The 21,645-nt window shown below is 38.8% G+C and overlaps 1 protein-coding gene across 1 annotated transcript in view; it reads right to left on the bottom strand.

Annotated features, from left to right (window-relative positions):
* NALCN (sodium leak channel, non-selective) overlaps nt 1-21,645 on the bottom strand; it is a 237,906-nt gene that overhangs the window by 157,269 nt on the left and 58,992 nt on the right. The window contains exons 7-8 of the mRNA XM_075137770.1: nt 602-744; nt 379-483 (exon numbers count right to left, since the gene is read on the bottom strand). Of these exons, the coding sequence (XP_074993871.1) occupies nt 379-483; nt 602-744 (248 nt within the window). The remainder of the gene's footprint in view (nt 1-378; nt 484-601; nt 745-21,645) is intronic.

The raw sequence follows: 21,645 nt of genomic DNA, 5'->3' as shown, positions 1-21,645 counted from the left end.
TTCAGCTCTTCTTCCTTAGCACAGAAAGTGATATTCAACAGCAAACCTAATTCCAAACCCACCAATGACATGATAAAAATGCATTATCCTACTTCATTAAAAGAAAATAAAAACTTAGCAATAACATACCCAGCCACATAGAGAAACATATTACAGTCTTCTCTATTATTCTTTTTTAAGAAAGCCTAGTTGGACAATATACCCTAGAATTTAATTTTACAAGAAAATTCATATACCAACTTAAAAATGTATGCAGTAACATGCAAAGTCAAATAAATCAGATAAAACAATAACTAACAGGAATTTTTGGCTTATTATTCATTCATAAACTAAACCCAGTCAAGTCCCCAGAGAACCGCAGTATCTCAAGTGCTTCACCTGGGTGGTGGCAGTTGAAGTAGTACTGCTCCTGGACCCCCACATCTGCTGGAACTGCACTCTAATTTCTGCAAATGTTTCAATGATGACTGCGATGAAAACATTCTGAAAAAGGAACAAGAAAGAATGGCTGACACAAAGCTCAGCAAGCAGAAAAGAGAAGAAATTTATTCTAATATGATCTACATTTCAGACAGGTTTAAATGAACACATTTTTCAGTACCTTAACAAGCCAGGCCAGAAAGAAAATTAAGGTGATGAAATAGAAATATGAACGCCATCGGGGAAAGCTGTCGATTGCTCGGTACATAAGGAACACCCAGCCTTCCTGAGAAGCAGCTTCATAAACAGTAAATATGCTTGTGCCTGTCAGAGGAAAAATGAAAATGTTTGGCATTAAGCCTCCCTGAAAGTTTTCAGTATCAGCAAACAATAATCTTTTATCTATTTTATTTTCCTTTTCTCTAAAGAGTATCAATCAATCAGCTCTCTTTTCCTCTCTTCAAAGAGAAGTTTTTCAGGTGCATTTCTTCCTTTTGCAATTGAATATGAATTGGTTTTGTTTCAGACCGGACTCCCGTCTCTCCCTGGACACACATGCATAATCCCTTAGATGGGTTCACTGGCAGTACGCAAATATCTCCAAAGGCAGAATTTGTCCCATCATGTGACTTCAGCAGCATCCATGAGAAAAGGCAGATTTAATTAAAACTATCAGGATCAACATTCAGTAGGTGAAAGAAATCACTATGAATACCAGCAACACTGAGTAAGCAGCAATACACCGAGAAAGTGCCCGACACTAGGAAACACACTTAAGCGTCTACAACAAGCTACAGTTTCGAAATTCAGGCAGATAGCCAGGGTAGCTGCATTAACATACATGTGTTGTTTTAAAAAACGTTAAAGGTCAGTTCCAAGACCAGCTTCCCCAAACACTTCGGCCACTTCTGACCTCTCTTCTTCCAGCTACAGCTTGTAATTTCAGCTCTTCTTCCTTAACACAGAAAGTGATATTCAACAGCAACCTAATTCCAAACCCACCAATGACATGATAAAAAAGCATTATCCTACTTCACTAAAAGAAAATAAAAACTTAGCAATAACACACCCAGCCATAGGAAGTTGAACTTCCTATACCACTCTGGGGAGGCGGGGAGGAGATGAAAGAAAAGTTATGAGGGATTTATGTGTGCAGAAACCATTTTTGAATAAAAGCTATGAAGTTACTCATTTTAAACTTAAGATCCAAACTCATCCTAATGTCTGAGGGATAGTATGCTCCAGCCAGCTCTCCCTTCCTCCTTATCTCTGCCACGAAAGCTTCAAAATACAGACTGTGGTTAGGGCTCATACGGCATTCTTGTTTGAAGTAATTTTTTGTTCTGAGAAGGAACACAATTAAACTGTGAAATTAAACTGTGAAATCTCACAAACTGCTGTGAAATCATGGAATTGTCCTACAGCCACCTGCTAGCTCCGCTCCACTACTGCTTCGTTTCATGAAATAGCTTGGATAGAAGAGAGGGAGCGTGAGGAGTTCTGCCCATAGCAAAACGTCGCAGCTGCATATGCATATGCATTTGCATACCGCCAGTGAACCCATCTATGCATGTGCGTCCAAGGAGAGAAGGGAGTCCGGTCTGAAACATACAGGTAGTAACCATGACCCAGCCGACTATCTGATCCTATTCCCAGAGAAAGGAGTGGTTCTAGTCAGAAATTCCCGAGTCCAGGAGTTTCCCCCAAAAATCACACCAGCCTATAAGGAGCTCTGCGCTGTTATTCTCCCACTGAATTAGCAGCAGCTAAATCCTTTTGTCTGCTAACACAAGTGATGAACCTGGAAGTGGTTTTGCCTCAGGGAGTTCCTTATGCAGAAAATTTTCACCCATAAGAGGATACAGGGATGAATGGAACTTTTTCTGTATAAACTCGCTCGTTTGATATCTAGGTGTTGGATAGTTAACATGGTCATGGTGGGTAGGCAAAAATGTTAATCCTTTCTGTTAATTTTTCTGGTTTTTGGGTTCCTTCCTATTTACTGCATATGGTTCTCAGGGCCAAGGGACAGAAATAAAAATAAAAGGAAACAAAAAGCATTCAAGTGTAGTTAGCAAAACCCTTTCTGTTCCTTCAGAAAAGAGAGTGGTCTCTATCAATACTGAAATATTCATCAGTGATTACTTCATGGGTATTTTGCATTTCAAAAATTCAAAAAGTACTGATTCAATTATCTAATATTATACTGTTGCTGAACTGATTAAATTATTGAACAAAACAGTGCTGTTGAGGACAGGCAGAGATTAAGAAAAAAAAAGGAATCTATTAAAAGTTGCTGGCTAGGAAACTGTAATTAGTCATTACCAATGGGAAAGTCACAGTGAAGATTAGTAAAATAGAGGAGATGTCATGCAAAGTATTTATAACACATACACTGGGCCATCTGCCACAGTAAAGCAATACTGTGAATGGACAAAAATGCACAGTTAACCCAATTAAAATAATATGTGTTCATCTGTGGCACTAAAGTAAAAATATGGCTTGTATAACTGGTACAGGTGTTCTTAAGGCTATTAGAAAGCAATCACCGCTAAGAATATACGTTCTTACTTAACATATGTGACGAAAGTAATAAAACTTTCAATACTGATGCCAGGAACCATGCTGTTAACTATCTCTGTAAATACTGTTTCAACTGGGTACAGAATAAAGGCATGACCAACACCACGAAATGTTTTGTTTTCAAAAAGAAGAGTAATTTTTAGTTAACATCTGCCTTACTGCATGTTTTTGCTCTTTTAAAAGTTACATTTGAAGACACTCAGCAACTGATTCTATTTTTTCTGAGTATTTCTTTAATATCTGACTACATCTTCCTAAAGTTTATGTGTAAGTTATTAAAAAGACTCACAGAGCAGCATGCCTATTTTTCTCACCATGTTCAAATCCATATGGAGTATCAAAATTTTATGTGATTGTGGGATACATCACAAAAAACCAGACATGGCAATGCTGCCATGTATGAACTCTAACTTATGCCCCTTAGATCAAATGGCAAAATTCCCCTTTTCCACAGGCATCAGTATTCTGTCTATCAGTGACATTGTGTCTTCTTCTACTAGTTCAGAGGGTTTAAGTCCTGACCACATAGTGCTAGGAGTCCCATGATTAGGACACATGAGGGCATAGGACCTTGTGTAAATCAAGCAGGAATACCAGTGGCCGGGGGCACGAGGGCTTGAAAACCTGCAGAGCCTGGCTATTCAGATACACAACAAACCCCATTTACTTCAAAATGTAGTCATCTCCTGTCAATGTCCTGAACATTTAGATCAAGATTCATGCAATCTAACTACAGGCATCAGCAAGACATTTCAGTCATGAAAAAGCTTTGAACCATGAAGAGGGTTAAACACATGACTATAATGACATTACTCATCAGTTTAGGCAAGTTGGCATGGGTAATTTGCTAAATTTGGGACTAGGATTTCAACATTTGCATCTCGAATATTGTTAAATCTTAGTAAAGAAAAATATCTAGAAAATATTTATGATAATTTTCCTATCTGTTTCAGTAGATGGCTAAACCTTGGTGGCAAGAAGTCATTTAGGAGGATCTTTCTGATGACAACAGAAGTAAACCACAGGAATATACTTTGAATTTTTTTCATTTCAGTGCTTTTGTTTGAACTTGTCTAATAAATCCCACATTTTGATGTTACAATAAAACAATTCCTTTAACCACGCTGATGCTTAATCAAAACGAGGAAGGAAAACATTTCTCAATACACAGATTAAAACTAAATAAATCAATATCATAATCTGTATCAGTCTCAAAAGACTGCTTTTATGCAACCAGTAAACACTTCTATGTTTGGAAATGTTTTACAACTGCATGTGGTCATTACCAAAAACAAAAGGAAAAAAAGTCCAGAAAATGAAAGATTTAGTGAAGTATGGGAAAAGAGATTGAATCTTGCTCAATTTAGGCAACACTTTCACTTGCTTCATACCTTATAGAAGAAAAGACAGCAACCAGAGACAAACTGTATGCCTACTAATAATGCATGTTTAGGTATATGGGCATTCAGCACCAAAATGAAGGGACTTATGCCTTCTTCAATACACGTTTCTTTCAGATCTACCAGCTGGGAGCATTAGCCTGAAGGGGCATGGAGGGAGTAGTTGCTTTAACACCCAAATGGTGGTAATAAAAGAAAATTCTACTGGTTTCCATGCCATTCCAGGGTGCAAGGTCACCTGGCTCTTTCATGCTGTACAAATGAATAGAGTAGCAGGGAGAAAAAAGTTGAAAGAGCCAGAGCACATAGGTGATGATTTTCCGTAGGGGAGTGAAGAAACCTATCCTGCCAAAACCCTATCTTGTAAATACCTAAAGAATATAGAAGGTATTTATTTTAAAAAAAGGACTCATAGTTGACAGAAGTGAACAATAGTATCACTATGCAGGGATGCTATTTTACATAGTGTGTTCTATATTTATGCATGTTTTGTAAACGCACAGGATTTTCTGCTTGTTTCTGTGCCTGTGTCACACCACCATGCTCTGTGACATCAGCTCTTGCTATAATCAGTTCATTCTCCGAATGGACATCAGGGAAAAAAGAGTGCACTGAATAATGCTGTAATTTTATAACTTCAGAATTAAAGGAGCAGAGCTAAAAGGTCACATGGAAACTTCATTAAATCTGGAAACAGAATCCTTTCCTCCTAACTCTATGGTACGTTCTTGCTTCTAGATTCAAAATCCCATATTATTAGGGGATGCATGATGTCAAGGTGTTGTCTTTTGTTAATATCTTTGTGCTATGTGATTTGTAGCTATTCCAAGCGAGAAACGAAAAATGAAAACTAAGCTTAGGTATGCAATTAACTCCAGCATTTTCTGCACGTATAACCTGTGTTGATGTATTGATGTACTGATGTATTGATGTATTGACTACCTTCGTTTACCACATCAGGGTTCTCTCAGTTTTCTTGTGCCTGCTGTGAAGCTGCTGAGAAAGAAAATTTACAGAAGGGCCACTTTATGTAAAAAAAAAACATGATTAAAGTTTGATTTTGTAATTTTTTTCTTTTTTAATCAGGAATAATTCAGGCAAGTAAAAAGGCATGCGTTGTTATTAAAAGCTTAAAACGCTACACGTTGTCACCCATAGAATGCCTCAGATGCCAGCCAGGAACACGCTCCTCTTCCTCACTTCAGAGCAGCCAGCAGATGGCGAGCGTGCACCTCAGGCACATCTGGAACATCAGGCAGCGGAGGGGCCGCCCCCCCCCGGCGAGCGCAGCCCCGCTGCGCGGGCAAAAGGACTGGTTGTGCCATTTCCCGGCAAAACTAAGCAGCCTTCTAGCGGGCGCCGCTGTCTAATTTAACCGTATTTGTTGTGCCGAATACTGACAGGCAGCCTTGCTTAAGATGGTTTTGTGAATGCTACGTCCATAAAGAAACGACCTCTCACTTAGGCTACAGAAATGTTATCAACCCCGTTTCTGACCCTGCTCACTTTCACTGATAAAATCATGAAGCTGAATATTCCTGCAAGGCATGGATATTCCCTCCGACCAGTCAGCTTTTAATTTATGTCTTATCTTACTTGTAAAACACTGCCTGCAGTCAGCATTTTCCAGCTGTCTTACACTATTGTTTTGGTGAAACTAGAAGGAAATAAAAATTACCCAGAAATGCAAGGATAAAGTTGTTTGTTAGCACTTCTGGGAAGCAGCTGGTAGATAGGACTGGAATCAACAAAAAGATCAAATCCTGAACAGCTTCATGGGGTTTCTTGCTCGTCTCCGAGTGAGCGATCCAGTCTACTTTACTCTCCCAAACCAACTCATACCAGCCAGTTTGCCAGCCAGCAGAAGTAAGGAGGAAAAGAAGAAAAACGAAACATGCTCTGCTCCTCCTTTGAAACCTCAAACCCCAGTGCCATTTCCCTGTGACTGAGCTGTGGAAAAGATGGCAAAACGGAAGCTGTGCAGAGCACTGATTTACAACAGCAGAAAAAACGCACTGCCAGTCTGAACACAATATTTTAACCTTTGTAAGTGGAGTGACTTCAATCATACAGCAGTGATATGTTCCTGATTCTTCATTTTGAAAATATTTCCTTATGAGAAGATGAAGCTTCTACATATGAGAAGAGACCATACACAGAGACTGTACGCATAAAACCACCAATAAGGAGATAAAGAAACATTGCAAATGTAAGTGCTAGGATCAATGCAATTTGTTCTACAGACTTAGTAATGGAAAGATGGAAAGTCAGCCAACTTTCAGCAAAAATTTTGATGGACTTAGTTGCACTGTTTGCAAGTATTTTAGAAATTTGTTCGCTATTCAGAAGTGTGAGCTTACTAACATGAATGTGGCAATGTTGGCATATGTATTGACTGAACAGGGTAAATAGGAGCATGGCAGTTCATGCTTAGTTAAACCATTAGTGTCTTACATGTGATAGTGCTTGCGCTCCCTGATGTAATATTTTATGCTTTACAAAGAGAAATCTATTTTACATTTGTGAACATGTCCATGGTGTAAACAGGGACAACCATTCTTCAAAATTACTTTAGGTGTGCATGTTTATGGATATTTAGCCTGACTAGCATTTGTATTTGCTTTTCTTTAATACTTTTATGATTAAAATGCTCCTCAGCTATATGTTCACAAATAACCTAGCAAATAGGGATCCAAAATGTCAGCAGAGCTCATAAGCTGGCTTTATGTGCATAAATACTCTCTGCTTTTTCCTTTTTGCAATACACAGCTGTAGTGCTAATATATACTCTCTCTTATAATCGCTGCTTTTTTTGTGTGTGGCAGCTTTACAAAGTTTACTGGCAGTTGATGAGAATCAAGGAAATGCTGAGCTGTGAATCGTTCACAACTCGCACACCTCTACCTGGAAGCTTTGTGGCACAGTCAACAACTCCCACCTCTCCTTCTCCCTAGAGAGTCTTTTTAAGGATGCAACTTTTCTCAGATCCCCGGGCTCCCATCCTCAACCGAACGGGCAGAGCTTCAGGCTGGAGCCTGGAAGTAGGGCACTGCCATAGCTGTGCTTTTCCCTGTCAGGGAATCAAATTGTAATAATACTCACTTCTCAGATCTAAAAAACAAGAATACAGGAATCCCTAGGCCTTGGTTTTAAGAATGACAAATGCTGGGCCTGCCACCACCTCAGTCTTTCTAATGAAACATCTCTGATTTGAAGTACAGTCATAGTAGAGTAAATGACTGCTACAGTAAATGTTATGGCAAGACTGTGTAACAAAAAATGTTAAACAGAAGAAACTCTGTAATTTATATTAACTTATTCCTTTTAAAATGAGACATCTTTTTATAGGACTGTTTCTTCTTCTTTTAAAATACATTATGTATGTAGATACCTTTAAAACCATACAGTAAAAGTGACAGTCCAGAAACCAAACATTCAGAAATTTACACAAATTGTTACATTTAAAATTTAATGAACACTTGAAGGGTTATCATATTAAATAGACAAATTTAAGGCATGTTCTCAGTACAGACATTACGCATTTGAATTGTCATTCAGCCATATATTAAACACTGAGAATTACTATTAAAATCAAGGTAGTGATGGATCCCTTTGTTAGAGAGAAAACAAAGTATGCAAATCTTCCTTGACACAAGGCACGTAAATTCAGCATTGACTTTCATACACTGTCAGTCAAGACTATTCACTTGTTGCATCAACTTTTTTTCCCCAATTGTTATAGACAGAGCAATCTAATTCATTTTAAGTGCAGTCATGAAACAGCAAAGCTAGCATGCATCATGGAGTCAACTAATTTGCTTAATTAATAAAAAACGTATTTGCTTTGTAAGAAGAAAGAAGTATCGACAAATGAAACCACAGTACGTATTGACATAGTAACATTTCTGCATCTAGAGTGACCATGACGATACTTTACCCAAAAGCAGAGTTAAGTAAGAAGCATGACTGTAAGCTCTACCATGAGAGATCATTTCATCAAGTCTTGAGTCTGGTCAACTAGTAGCAACTGCCTCGAAAGCACAAAAATGTGCGGAGGTGGAAAAAATGCACTAGAAGAAAAGATGTAGGAGCTAGAGAGAACATGCATTAGTGATTCAGCTGAACGGAAGAATAACTGGGGGACCTGGAGATGCACAGAGCTCCTAAAATTGTGTGCATACTTGGGAAATACAGATTACAAGAGAGTGCCTGATCTAAATGGAGCAGTGTGGTATTTATATTTGCAAGAACCAAACAATCAGAGAAGTTTAAGACAAAAAGCCTTACAGGAAAAAAGAGGCTGACACAGTCCATAAAGAAAAAAAGATCATGTCCAGAAAGTGCTAGAAAAGATCTTGCAAGTGTTTTCAAACCTACTGCAGCATATTTTATTTGACCTCCACGACAACGTGTTTCCTTATTTCCAGTTGCAGTGTAACCCCTTCATCTTAAAGTTTCAAACAGTCCAATCAATCAGCAATTAAAAAAAACAACAGCACAAATATTTAACAAAGGAAAGAACGTCCTTGCCCCCAGCAGAGGTTTAAGAGACAGAAGAGGACCAAAGAGAGCTTGAAATTCACTCTACGAGAACCCGTGCTGGTGACTGTGTGTGGGAAGTGGTTGGCCAGCCTGATGATGAGTTACAGCAGGCTAGGTATCTGCAGGTAGCCAGGAAGGTATTCCAGGAGGAAATTCCACAGTATATAATTTCAATAGCTTATGAAGGCTATATTTATTTTTTTACCATAGGGTTGGAGAAACAACAGTTTAAGGAAACCTAGACAACCAAAGCTGCTGCTCTGCTCTAACGCTCCATTTTGGTGTCATTCAGTTTCTTTGGGCATCACTTGTGAATTGTATGCACTTCTCTGAGGATGTACTCCCTCCCTTAAAATGAAGAGATCAGCCCCTTCCTCTTGCATGGATAACATTTCAAAAGCAGTTGCATGAAATTTTACCCCTCCTGCAAACAGTGGTAAAACTGCTGTCATCTTAAATAAGGTGTTTTTAACAATCCCTCCCCAAAGCATCCTAATTTAATTTGCCTTAATTTAATTTTCAGTCTATATCTGAACAAGCCTTTATTCTTTTCTGTATAAAAGTTTCATCTAAGGACAACAGTAGAAAATCCCAACTAGCAAGACCTGCTGAGTATTCAGTGACCAAAAATAAGACAGCAGCAGCACTTAGCTCAAAGCATTTCTGTAAGAAAAAAACCAGACAGTAAAGCTTGCAAAGAAAGTTGAAAGCCAAGGAGACATTATAAAACAGATAGATGTTTGAAATCTCATTAGGCTCCACACATCTGAATAACAGGAGCAAATATACAGTGCCAAATGCATCTTGAGAGACTAGTCTAACTGAAGAGACAAAATCTTCCTCTCCTGACTGGGAGAAAGGAGCTCTATGATTGACTGTTACAAGAAAACCCAAACGACACTCACTCAGTGACCTGTTCAGCTATTAATGAGTTAAGTACTCCCTGGTATCTGTTATGTGACACTAGAAGTAAAATAATTTACCTACTTTGTTGATGTGAGAGAGCGGTTTGCCTGCTAGCCTAATATGTGCAGTAAGGGAGCAGGAGGAGACAGGGAGAAGTGTTTTAGTGTGCTGATAGCTCACTAAACCCCACAGCACCTTTGTGAGGTAAGTATATTGTTAACTCCATTTCAGAGATGGCTGTATTAAGTTAGAGACACTGAGACTTTCCTCAAACAGCAACAGAATCAATGTCTAAGGTGGGACTATCTTAAAGATTTCCAATTTTAAAAAAGGGATTAGAGTATTCAAAATTTTTGTTCTTTAGCTGGATGTCAAAAGAATCTGATTTTTTTTTTTAAATACAAAACATACATGGATGTCAGCAAGAATAGACAACAACTTTTTTTTTTCTGTCCTTCAGAAAATTAAAGGTTGAGTTGAAAAGAAAACCAATTCTTCTAACATCTGATTTCTTTTATTCTTGCCTGTATGAAGAAAGTGTTTGCATGACCAGAGATGTACTGGTTATCAAAAGAATTCTTGGAAGACTAGCACTAATAGACTAAGCAGCTGGCAGGTTTATTTGGAGACGAAAATCAAAATTGGCAAGAAAAGCTGTATAAACTGCCAGGTATTTTTTGGGAGAGAGAACATTCAAAGTTTTAATACACTCTGTTTAAACCTTGTTTTCAATATTATCTCCTTCTGCAGAAATCCTTTCTGATCTTTATGCACTACTGAAAATAGTTCCACACACCCGTAACAGAAATTTCCTGGATTTCTCACTGTCAAATTAACAATTTTTTTTTCTCAGATATGCCCGCTCTCTTTTTTCTCAGCATCAAGTTTACCTGCAAAGATGTTTATTCTTTGCGTAGGTGTGTGTCAACTCTGTGCTTTGACTCAAAGTTGCTTTAATTTCTTATAGACCTACGATATTTAACATATTTTTCTTCAAAGCTTTTTGCTAAAGTGGAAAATGTGGCATTTTGTACTGAGCCACATGAACATGTGGTTTGAAAAAAAAGGACTGTGTATGAAAAAAAAGAACTTTGGCATTGCTCAGTGAAGCAGTTTCCCAAGAAATACAGATCAGACCTAGTCCCAGTAATTTTTTATCAAAGGATGAGCTAAACAGACCTCATTTTCCATACGAAAATAATTTTCAGTTGGTGAAATGAAATCAGAGCTTTTAGATCCGAAGGCGCAAACAAGTGACGTGCATAAATTCGGGAATGACTTTCTGCATGCCATTTACTTCACAGTGACTACCTCTTTGCCTACTCTTCGCCTTAAAAAAGACCTTTGGACGTCTATCCACTCCCTTCACTGAAGTCAAAGGCACCTCTAATTATCTATCACTTACTTAGGAATAAAAACATACATAAGGACAGTTACTGCTGGACATTATAAACACATCTTGTTATCCTCAGTAATGTGTCTGCAGGTTCTACGACGGCTTGGGTAGAATTTTATGTTGTTACATTATGTTCCCATATTTTTCAGAACGAGAAACAAATCCTGATCCTAAGTTGGAAGTTCTGCCAGCACATTTATGTAATATTTTTGAAGAGAAAACTACATTCACAATTTTTAAATCGCACTGCCCAAAGTCAGGCACATGAGCTGATGTTCAGATAGCTGGATATAGTCTGATTCTTTGAGATGCTGAAGGAGACAAGTTTGAAATTTTCAATCCTGGCCTGAATGCTAGTGCTTGAAGTCAAAGGGAGCTTTATCATTCCTTTAGTAGAAACAGAGTTAGATTTATGGTTCTGAGATTCTACTACATAAGTCCCTGCAAAACATAAAAGATGTTGGAAAAACAGTATATTTGATCAATATGTTGTTTTCTAAACACTTATTAAATTGCCTGCCACATTAAAAACAAAACTATACTATAAGACGTAGTCAAGAGAAGAAAGCACAACTGTTTCCAGGCCCATCCATTTTACAGCATCTGGGAGATCGGCTTCCTAAATGAAGACAAATGCAACCGAGAATCTCAAAAAATGTCTGCTTCCAAAACTGACCATGAGGCAGATCTGTGGTGCCCTGGCATTAAAACTCTTTCCAGTGATTTCCCTAAGGAACTTGTAAAAGTACCAATGAAATGCTTTTAGCAGGATTCATGTACTTAGGTCAGAAATAATTGAAATAGAGGGGAAACAACTGTTAGGAGGCAATAGCGAGCACTGCAATAACCGAGACTGCAGAATTTGTCTCCTCAGAGCTCTTTAAGAATACATCAGATAAGCATCTATGAGGAATGATGTAGGTAGAGGTGACTCAATCTTGGAGTGGCCAGGCAATGAGCTTGACCTTCAAATAGATATCCTGTTGAGGCTCATACTAGTTGTCTCCAATTTTACAGCATTAAAAAATTCTGTAAAGCCAGTACAGCATCCGATCCTTACTAATTATACAAAGAATTATATTAGCATGCATAAAGTAATCTGTGTTTGTTTAGGCTGCACATAGACACTACTTTCTCCAAATGCTGCACGGAGATACTACCAAGAAACAGAGTTCACAGTGCAAAAAGCACCTTGCATTAGGGTTGCCTGGAAAACTGTTGTAGGAATGGTGGTGCAGAGCCAAATTCCACTGCTTCTGAACCGGCTAAATCATATTCTTCAGCAAAAAGCCCTTTTTTCTTTTTCTTCCATAAAGGAAGCATTTGTGAGTCATAGGTTGTAGATCTAACTTCTGTAAAGTAACAGATGTAAAGTAACACTGTGAAGAAATAAAATGTCACTCAGGACATGACTTGATGATAAATTAACTCTGTAAGGCTCTGAATAATATGTTAAAAGCACCATAGCCACATGAAACAAAGTACTGATTTGCTATAAGCTGACTCTCCCCCTTAAAAAATACCCTTTTGGAGGGTTTCACTTTGTACTGAAAGGTTGCACACTGCGACTTGTATTGTCCGTCTGCACCCTAACTTGTGCCACAGTAGGTATTGTCTGCTCTTCTACCTCCAGCATAAAGTCGGCCCAAAGACATTAAGCTGGTATAATTTCAGTATTGTGTGCCTCCCTCAGTGACTCCGACAGTAACACATTCATGCACCCTACCTCAAACTGAGCAATCTCTACTGCGGGTCTTAACGCATGCCAAACCGCAGCCTGAGTCTATTGCAAAGCAGCACTTCTGTGAGCACTTACGTAGTCAAATACTGTAGCTCCTGTTCCCTGATGTTATCGTCCTACGGATGTCCCTTTACCAAGTGTAGCTCCCTCCAACCCATACACACCTTCAGTACTATTCCACATAGGCTCACATCCTCATCATTTTCTACAGGCTGACATTCCCTCGTGCCATACACACCTTCAATACTGGGTTATAAAATCACATCCCTGGTGGGCTGTGACACCAGGGATGTGACACAACGTTCACGGGAACTTTGGACTGAAAAATCCCACATTTTTTAGTTATGTTTTGGGGCCACAGGGGTGACTCAAGGGGTCCAGTGGAGATCAAAACCAACCACTATACATATGGATACACAACCATTCTGCTCTAGAAGGGACCAGAGAAATGAAGTCCTGAAAGAGTTTTTTGTCGTGTTTTGCCTCTTCCATTCGCAAGTTTTCTAAGTTTGGACTTCACACTTTTATGAACAATGGATATGGCACAGTTCCCTATGGTCACAAGAAGGGGTGGACAAGAGCATCACCGAGAGGCTCCTTCCAGCTAAAAAACAAGGCTTCATCAGTAAATGTTGTGATACAGGCTCCAAACAAAACCCTACTAAGTCCAATAAAGTCCAGTTGTTTTAAATAATACAAGCTTAATCCTCAAGCAGCAAATAGTACAAAAATGTTAATTATTTCATTTTCATTGGCTTCCTGGCAGGGGAAATTTCGAAGAATGCTTCTAATGAAGTTATACAGGAAGGATTAACACTGTGCTCTGTTCTGGAAGTTCTCAGCAATGTGGCTGATTTAATAAAGTACTGCACAACAGCTGGGGAAGGTCATTCTTTGGTACAGTCTGGTTTTGTTACAAAATATCTGATTACTCTGAACTCCATTGAAATTCTCTTCCTGAGTTGCACCTTCCCCATTGTGCCTGAGGACACTGTGGACACAGCTGCAATCCTGCATCTGTCTGTGGTAAGTAAATTGCATACAAAACTAACAATATCCCCATACTTTGGTCAAAAACGTTCACTATGGCAGCCCTAAGCATTTGAACACTCTAAAAACTGCTGTCAGCATAGTGGGTCAAATCTATTGATGACTCTAAAATTTAACTGAAATGAAGGACTGCCTAAGGACCAGAAGGAACTAAACATGCATTTAGGAGGAAAAAAAAAAAAAGAAGTCCTAGCTCTTGGAGATACCAAGAATCTGAAGACCCATGAAAGAACTTGTGTTATGGATTTCATAGCACTTCTAAGGAATGAATGAAATCAGAAAGCATCTGGAGAAATACAAGCTGATGGAGACTCGCTAGTTTGGTATAACAGAAAGCATCATATCTGGCAAATTTGGCAAAATATTTGAGAAGAGAATAGACAGAAAACAGGTATGTGTGAAGCAACTAACATAGTCTATTTTGATTGGTTTAAGACACTTGTGAAACTCCTGTAGAGAGCAGGTTAACCACAGTTTGAGTAAGTGCACAGTAGAAGCAGCATTCTTCACTGGACAAAATGACCAGGTAAAAGACTTCAAAGACCAATCTGATTGTGAAATAACTACACAGATGTCTATTAAATTAATCCTACAAGCTTCCCAGAGCAACTATTCAAAACCAGTATTCTCCCCTGATACTCCAAACTCTCTTCAGAATTTCTCTTATTGCCCCAATGACGGCAGTCAATATCCATAGCTATTTCCAGGGCATTTACCATCTTGATATGTGAATGTCAGTGAAATACATATCCGTGACTATGGTATAATAATGATAGAATGCTGACTTTAAATGGCTTTCGCAGTATGCAATTTCTATTCGCTGCCACTACCCCTCCATGAATCACCGTTATTGCTCCCTACTTCTGTATCACATACTGAGGACAAAAAGAAAACATCCAGGTAATGGCAGAATTATGATTCTACATGAAATGCAAAGAATGAAAACAGAAAAAAGAAAACACAGATAGAGTTTTTTCTGGAGAAGAGGATTAAATAGTAATACAGCCGAAGCTTTTTTGTTTCAGAGATGATGATAGACATATTTAATTAATTGTCACTTAACCTCACAATTCTAAGTAAAATGCCTAAAAAAAGCAGATGAAAAACAAATGTAAGAAAAATATTCAGATGTAGAATATAGCAAAGTTGGCTAATACAGAAGGATATGTAAGTAGTACACATACCAGTACAAAAACCATGGAAAACCTGCCACAGGCAGGTAATTAGAAGAAAATAATACCACAGTTTATCAGAATAGACATACAGAAGTCCTGTTGTGACTAATCTATTTTATTTGAATTTGTTAGCCCCTGGGTAACTTCTGTCAAGATGAATCAGCTATGTATAGAGTCAGCTCCTTGAGAAACAGAACAGATTTCTAAAGTTTTTATCTTGTACACGTTACCACAGAGCATCTATGCTCTATGAACGGTTAGATATCCCTGCCCCAATGGGGACTGACAAGGTCAGTCAGAAAATATGCTAACTGTTTTCACTTCTTTTGAATTTTATGCAATAAATAATTTTAATTCTTTCAGTATCATTAATTTAAAAAGTGTAGAGCTTAGCTGGAAACAGGGGCCCAAAGTCATCCAATCTCATTACAGCTGTTTAAATTAAGTGCCAAAATTGGGAGCTCAGTTACTGCAATCTTCTGCGCAGTGGAAAGAAAAAGGTGATACTGTTGTGTGGTTTATTCCTTTTCAGATGTGAACTGAGACTCTTAACTTGAGAGTTCATGCTAATTACCTAATCTTAGGAGGCATAAACTGTGGTCAAAATCTCTTACTGAAATGAGCCAAAGTGCTGATCATTATGGTACTCTCTACTGCAAGGTGACGGTAGTATAGATTTGTTGGAAAAGTAGAGGATAACCTTGTAAAGGAGTTTTTGGATGAGAGTGGAAAATGCGGACTGCAGTATGGGAGAAGGTGTATCTTGACGCTTCCCTTGACACCTTCCCTGGAGATGGAATAGCATGTCTTCAAAAAGCCTTACGTTCTGCTGAGTATTAAGGAGAACCTCCAAAGCAACTTGTACCATTAAAGAGTCTGTCCACTGAAAATATCTGTAGAGATTTTAGGAAAGACAGCAATTATTTGCATATTGAAACAATTCATAGAACAAAAATGACCCTGTGGCAAAGAAATGAAGGTGTATTTCCCAACATTGTGTCCTTAGTACAGAAAAATACAGAAGTGGTAACTATTCATTAGACGTGTTAAAGATTTATTCAAGATACTGCAAGATCTAGCTCCCAGTTTGATCACAACCAAAATTCATGATTAGAGTAAAGAATACATAAGGTATTTAATGTTCTTAGATAACACTTTTGGTCTTTTGAGTCATTTCTATTCTTTCTTAGTTGCTATGAGAAAGGCAGTAACTGGAAGTGAATGGTCTTACATTTTTTTGAAGTAGTTCACAGGGGATCCAAAATATCATACTATTCTTTTAACTTATAACCTAGGTCTTTTCCAATACCACGCAGTGTGTACTAGATATTGTGTAAGAATTTCTTCACGTGGCAATGTCATTCTACTGGAGTAGAATACAGTAACTACTGAAAGTCCCTAAGAACAGTAGGGAAAAGACACTTAGGAAAAGAAACATTCCATATTTAAGTATTTGAGTAACAGAGTAATAAAGTGAGACTGTGCACTATTTAATGAAGAAGGAGTATGTCATTACACATTTGCCACAGGGTACTGCAAGGGTAGCAGCATGTATGAAGTCAGTTACCACAGATGAGATGTGCTGGAGAGTCACACCTAAGCTTCTGCTCTGTGTGTGCTACCCCCTCTAGAGCGACCATCTGTGATCTAGATTTTCTGGAATAGCATTATTCCCCCTTATTCCCCAGCAGAAGTGGGAAAGCCAAGCTGCAAGCTGGCCCTGTGTTATCAAATCAAAGGTCTTAAATCAAAGATGATTTGGTAAGCTGCTCTAATTGCAGTAACAGAGGGCATGTTGCATGACTATTGTAGATTGCATTTGTAGTGGGTGTTTTTGCTCATTTCCACCAACTTTACGAAAATGCTGTTTAGGATATAATAATCAAATGTCAGGAGGCAAGGTAAAAACATGTGTCCCATGCATTATGCAAGTGTTGAAGGTCAAAGCCTGTAAACTGGTCACATACTGAAGCTCTTGCCTGAAAGTGAAGATCTTCCACTGAGAAAACAATTACTTCTATTACCCAGTAACTGCAGCTTTCATTATGCAGAGCTATATTGTCTTAATGGCACTGACTGATAATTAAACCGATAGGATCTAATTTTCTTGGTATGGAATGACAGGTTTCTAATTGCCTAACTTCATGCTTTGCCTATTGGCTAAGAGTTTCCTGCTCCTTAGCCTGGCTGAAATTAGTCACGCCTTTTGTTTTCAACTGTTCACGCTACTGTCACACCTTTAACTCCTCTATTTTTTCACATTGTTCTCTATTCCTTGTCAGACTGTGAGTTGTTGAGTAGCTATCCACACAAATAGTTCTTGTGTTTGACATAAGCCTTTCCTCAGTTCTCATGCAGAGTGCAAACGGGTGGGCTGGGAGGTTGTTTTTGCTTGAAGCAGCTCTTTATATTTATTTTCTTAGTAAATCCTCATTACGGAGATGGTCTTAATGCGCATTTATTTCCCTTTGACCGTGGCATTCCTAGCACTCATGTGTCCCCTGACTGCTTTACTCAGCCTCTCAAGTTATCAGACCCTTTGGTTAGCATTCTGCATTACAGAAAAAGAAATGTCACTGTAGATAATAGACCTGAGTGTTTTAACTCAAGCTTCCCATAGGAATTATAAGTAAACAGTAGCAGCAGTACAAAAGCAAATTGCCTCCCTCGCCTTCGCAGAGTGTGTATCATCTCGAAATCACGCTGGGAGGCCTCGCTATGCTGGAGCAGGGGCAGCAGAAAGTAAGCACAAGAAGGTCATCTGTGGAAATAGTACCTCCACTACCTCTAACTCACAGTCTGCAGCAGCGTCGCTGACACACTGCAGACTCTCTGGGGGAGGCGGTGCAAAGGCTGCCCTCTGCTAGGGACGCCCTCTGGGAGCTTGCGCCCTGCGCAGCCAGTTGCAATGTTTCCAGCACCACATTCCCCAGCAAGCTCCATTCCAGGACTCCTTAAACCCTTATGTTGGAGCAAATAAGCCCTCTTAAGACACAACGCAGTAGGGAGCAAGGGGCAGGGATTTAAGTGGTTCAGTAAGAAGCCAACAGTTGTGCTGATGCCAGTGAGCTCTACTGAATTTTCAATTTTTTTTGTTATTATGCTTGTGGTCTCCTACTAATCACAGGGGAAAACTTATTTACATAGAATTTAAGACTATGCTACTTGAGATAAATTAAGAAACAGTACATGAAGTTATATGTCAATACGGGATCGATATGTCTGAGGTGTTATAGCTTACAGTAGAAAAAAGCATAACGAGATGCAATTAAAGCTCGCATTTAATCTGCCTCAACTTCCATTTTCTTACACCCTTCAATTAAGACAGCCTTTCTGCCACACTTTGCTCTTCCATCTCTGCAGCTTATGATCAGTGACAGTTTATGGGCCTTTTACTTAAAATCAGCAAGTATGACTATTTTTTTTTAACATTGCCATCCCTATCACGCAAGTACTTATCAGAAGGTATATTAGAAGGAAATCTTCAAAATACTTGCTTTCAAAATGAAATCTGATCAAAACATACTGGTTCAATGTGCAAACCATTCCTTCTGCGTTCCCAGGCGCAGATGGGAATGAAAGAGAGAGAGGAGGAAGCGCACAGCACAGATGTCAGACAGGTCATTAAATTCTGTGCAGCATACTATAATGACACGAGTGATATATCAGACTATATATAGCAGAAAAAGATGGCCACCAGGAAAGATCCACAATTACAAACAAAATTGAGAACAAAAGAAAAAGTAAAGTTTTCTGGAAGGTTGTTTTGTTCCATGCTAGATCCAACTATTTAGCTGTTGAAACTAACACGGAACACCCTGAAATGGCAGGGGAAAGTATGTTCCACTGAATTCTCTCAGCAGCAGTAAAGTTTTCTTTGACCGTCAGTACAAGACAACCGTACTAATCCATTCACATTAGTTTCACCTGATTGCCTGGTTTAATGCAAGACTCAATTACTTTGGGATTAACACAGCAATAAATTAAAATTCTGGAGGGCTGCTCAAATTACTCTAAGTTTCCAAAACTCTACAACTTCCCACATACCATTTGTTAGTGTAACAGGCCTAATTCAATGGACATTATTTGTGCAATTTTTTTGTGTCTCTAAACCATTGCTTAAAAAAAAAAGAAAAAGTCTTAATTAACTAGGCAACTAAAACAGCCTCAGTGAGAAAAGTGGCAAGCACACAGAAACATCAAATAGCTAACGGAGTTAACTGGAGCGTCCCACTATTTTTTTTTTCCCCATATTCAGGCCACTTATTCAGCTGTCTAAAATCAGAAGCATTGTCTTAGTATCCTTTTTTGAAAATCTGTGGGTTTAGGTATCTCTGTGTTGCTCTTCCAACACAGAAATACAAAGACCTCACTGTGACCATCAGTGACAGCCAATATTTACATCCCAGTCATGCCCTTGGACCCACATAGTACAACCAGTTTAAGCAGTCGGTGTGTGCTGTGGAGTGCCAGGACACTGGTGCCTCAGCCCTGGGGAAGGGAGGCTGGAGCTGCCTTCCGCTCTACGTATCGGCATTCCTTCTCCCACAGAAATCAAGCAGGAATAAAGAAGGATCAATGAAGTATCTCTCCGGTATAAGGTCACAACACAGCCAGGGCATACAAAACCAGGACCTCAGACATGCAGGTCCACCAGTTGAGATACAGCCTTTAAATAAAGCCCATTGGCTTTCCATGACAATTCAGGGCCTTACATAATGTATTTAAGACACAGTTGTTTCTTATCTGCCGAAAATCTCTCATGAAAGACTCTTTGCTAATACATTCTCCAGTAAAACTTAATCTACATCACCCACACAACAATGATACAACAGATGTGACTCCCTTCAGCAACAGTAAGAATTCAGAGAGCTTGAAGAGACTGAAAATTTTCAGGAAACATGCTCCCTGCTAGAGTCTGATCATTTTGTCATTGTGTTCCCTGCAAACCAAGAAATGACCTGTTTTCTCCTTTCCCCGTACATTCCCAAACCATGCAAGCTCACTGACTAACGCTGCCTTATGTTAGAGAACCTCCATTTTAAAATTATTCCGCTTGTTTAGAAGGAATTGTCATACTAAAGAACAAAACAGAAATAATCTGAAGATGTCTGGCAAACTACACCTCTTCAGTGGAAGGCTCATCAAGACCTCAGGTTTGAAAGGCATGGTCAGTCCTTCTATAGCAATAATAATTTTGCCACGTGCCACAGAATTTTTGCTAAACCAAGCTAATTGTCACTCACCCTAAAACCACTATCACCCCCAAATTGTTTGGTAACTGCCATATCTCATCTCTATCAGGAAAAAATAGTGAATCACATGTATTTGTCTGCTTTTTGTAAACCTTATTGCATAACTTTTAAGTAAGAAAAACTGTATGTTCAAAGTATAATGTACAGGGATATTCCCTTACATATACAGTTAATAGAGGGTTATAAACCCTGTCCTGTAGGCTGTGGGAGCAAGTGATTTACAAAGGATAAACAGTATATTTATGATCAAAGGAAGTCAGTAAATAAGGGCCAATCACTCAGTGTCTGCTCAGAAGAAAACTCCATACTGAGGATATCAGCATTTCTAAAACCAGTCAGCTGCTAACCAGTCATCCTGGGAGATGGCTTAAAAATTGGTATTGTGATTATAAGGTTTATGAACCCTTGAATAAACTTAAATCTAAATGGAGAAAGCAGGTATAATGAGGACAGGACTGTCTCCAAGTCAAGAAATAACTTTGCAGAGGCAACAACCCGGTATGAGCGTCTTCGAGCCCACCTAATGCAGCAGCACAAATATTCTGACAGCATTATATCCGAAAAAAACAGAGACACCTGCTTTTGGAGCTGTACACATAACAATAAACCGTAAGCATTCATTTAAGGGGGAAAAGTGACAAGCATAAGGTGGGATATCCTTGCCAAGCCGTAGAAACTTATACAAAAGGCACAGAAATAGGATCAAAATATAAAGTCTACTTTACAGAATGTGGAGATAAGTCAAGGGGAAAAACTTATTGTTATCTGTTGTCTGCTAGGTGTTGGTTTACCAGACTCTGCTTTACTGTGCAATGCAAGATATGCACGTCCCAGGGACACTGCCAAGGCTGAAAATATTTGTGCCATATAAGCACATTTTGATAAATTAAGTTTGCCTACTCTTCTTCATTTCTGTTTCTGCTCATAAGCAACAGTCCTTTCTTGATGCACCAATTTGAGAATTAAATTATACCATCTTGCTTCTTAGACAAGCCTGAGTAATTCTTTTAATAGCAAAATGAATTTTCTACACACCGTGTTGCCAAATCTCTCAGTTCTGTCAGTTCAAGACTACATCAATCATATTTCCTATTTTAAGTTTAAGGTATCAACTAAACTACTGAGCATGTCATCAGGGGCGGAAGGATGGACCAGAATGCCTGAAACTGTTTTAATT

This window comes from Calonectris borealis, chromosome 1 (genome assembly GCF_964195595.1).
Source record: "Calonectris borealis chromosome 1, bCalBor7.hap1.2, whole genome shotgun sequence".
In the NCBI taxonomy this organism is placed as follows: domain Eukaryota; kingdom Metazoa; phylum Chordata; class Aves; order Procellariiformes; family Procellariidae; genus Calonectris; species Calonectris borealis.
The sequence above is the reverse complement of the archived record's forward strand: the minus strand, read 5'-3'. Positions and strand labels throughout refer to the sequence as shown.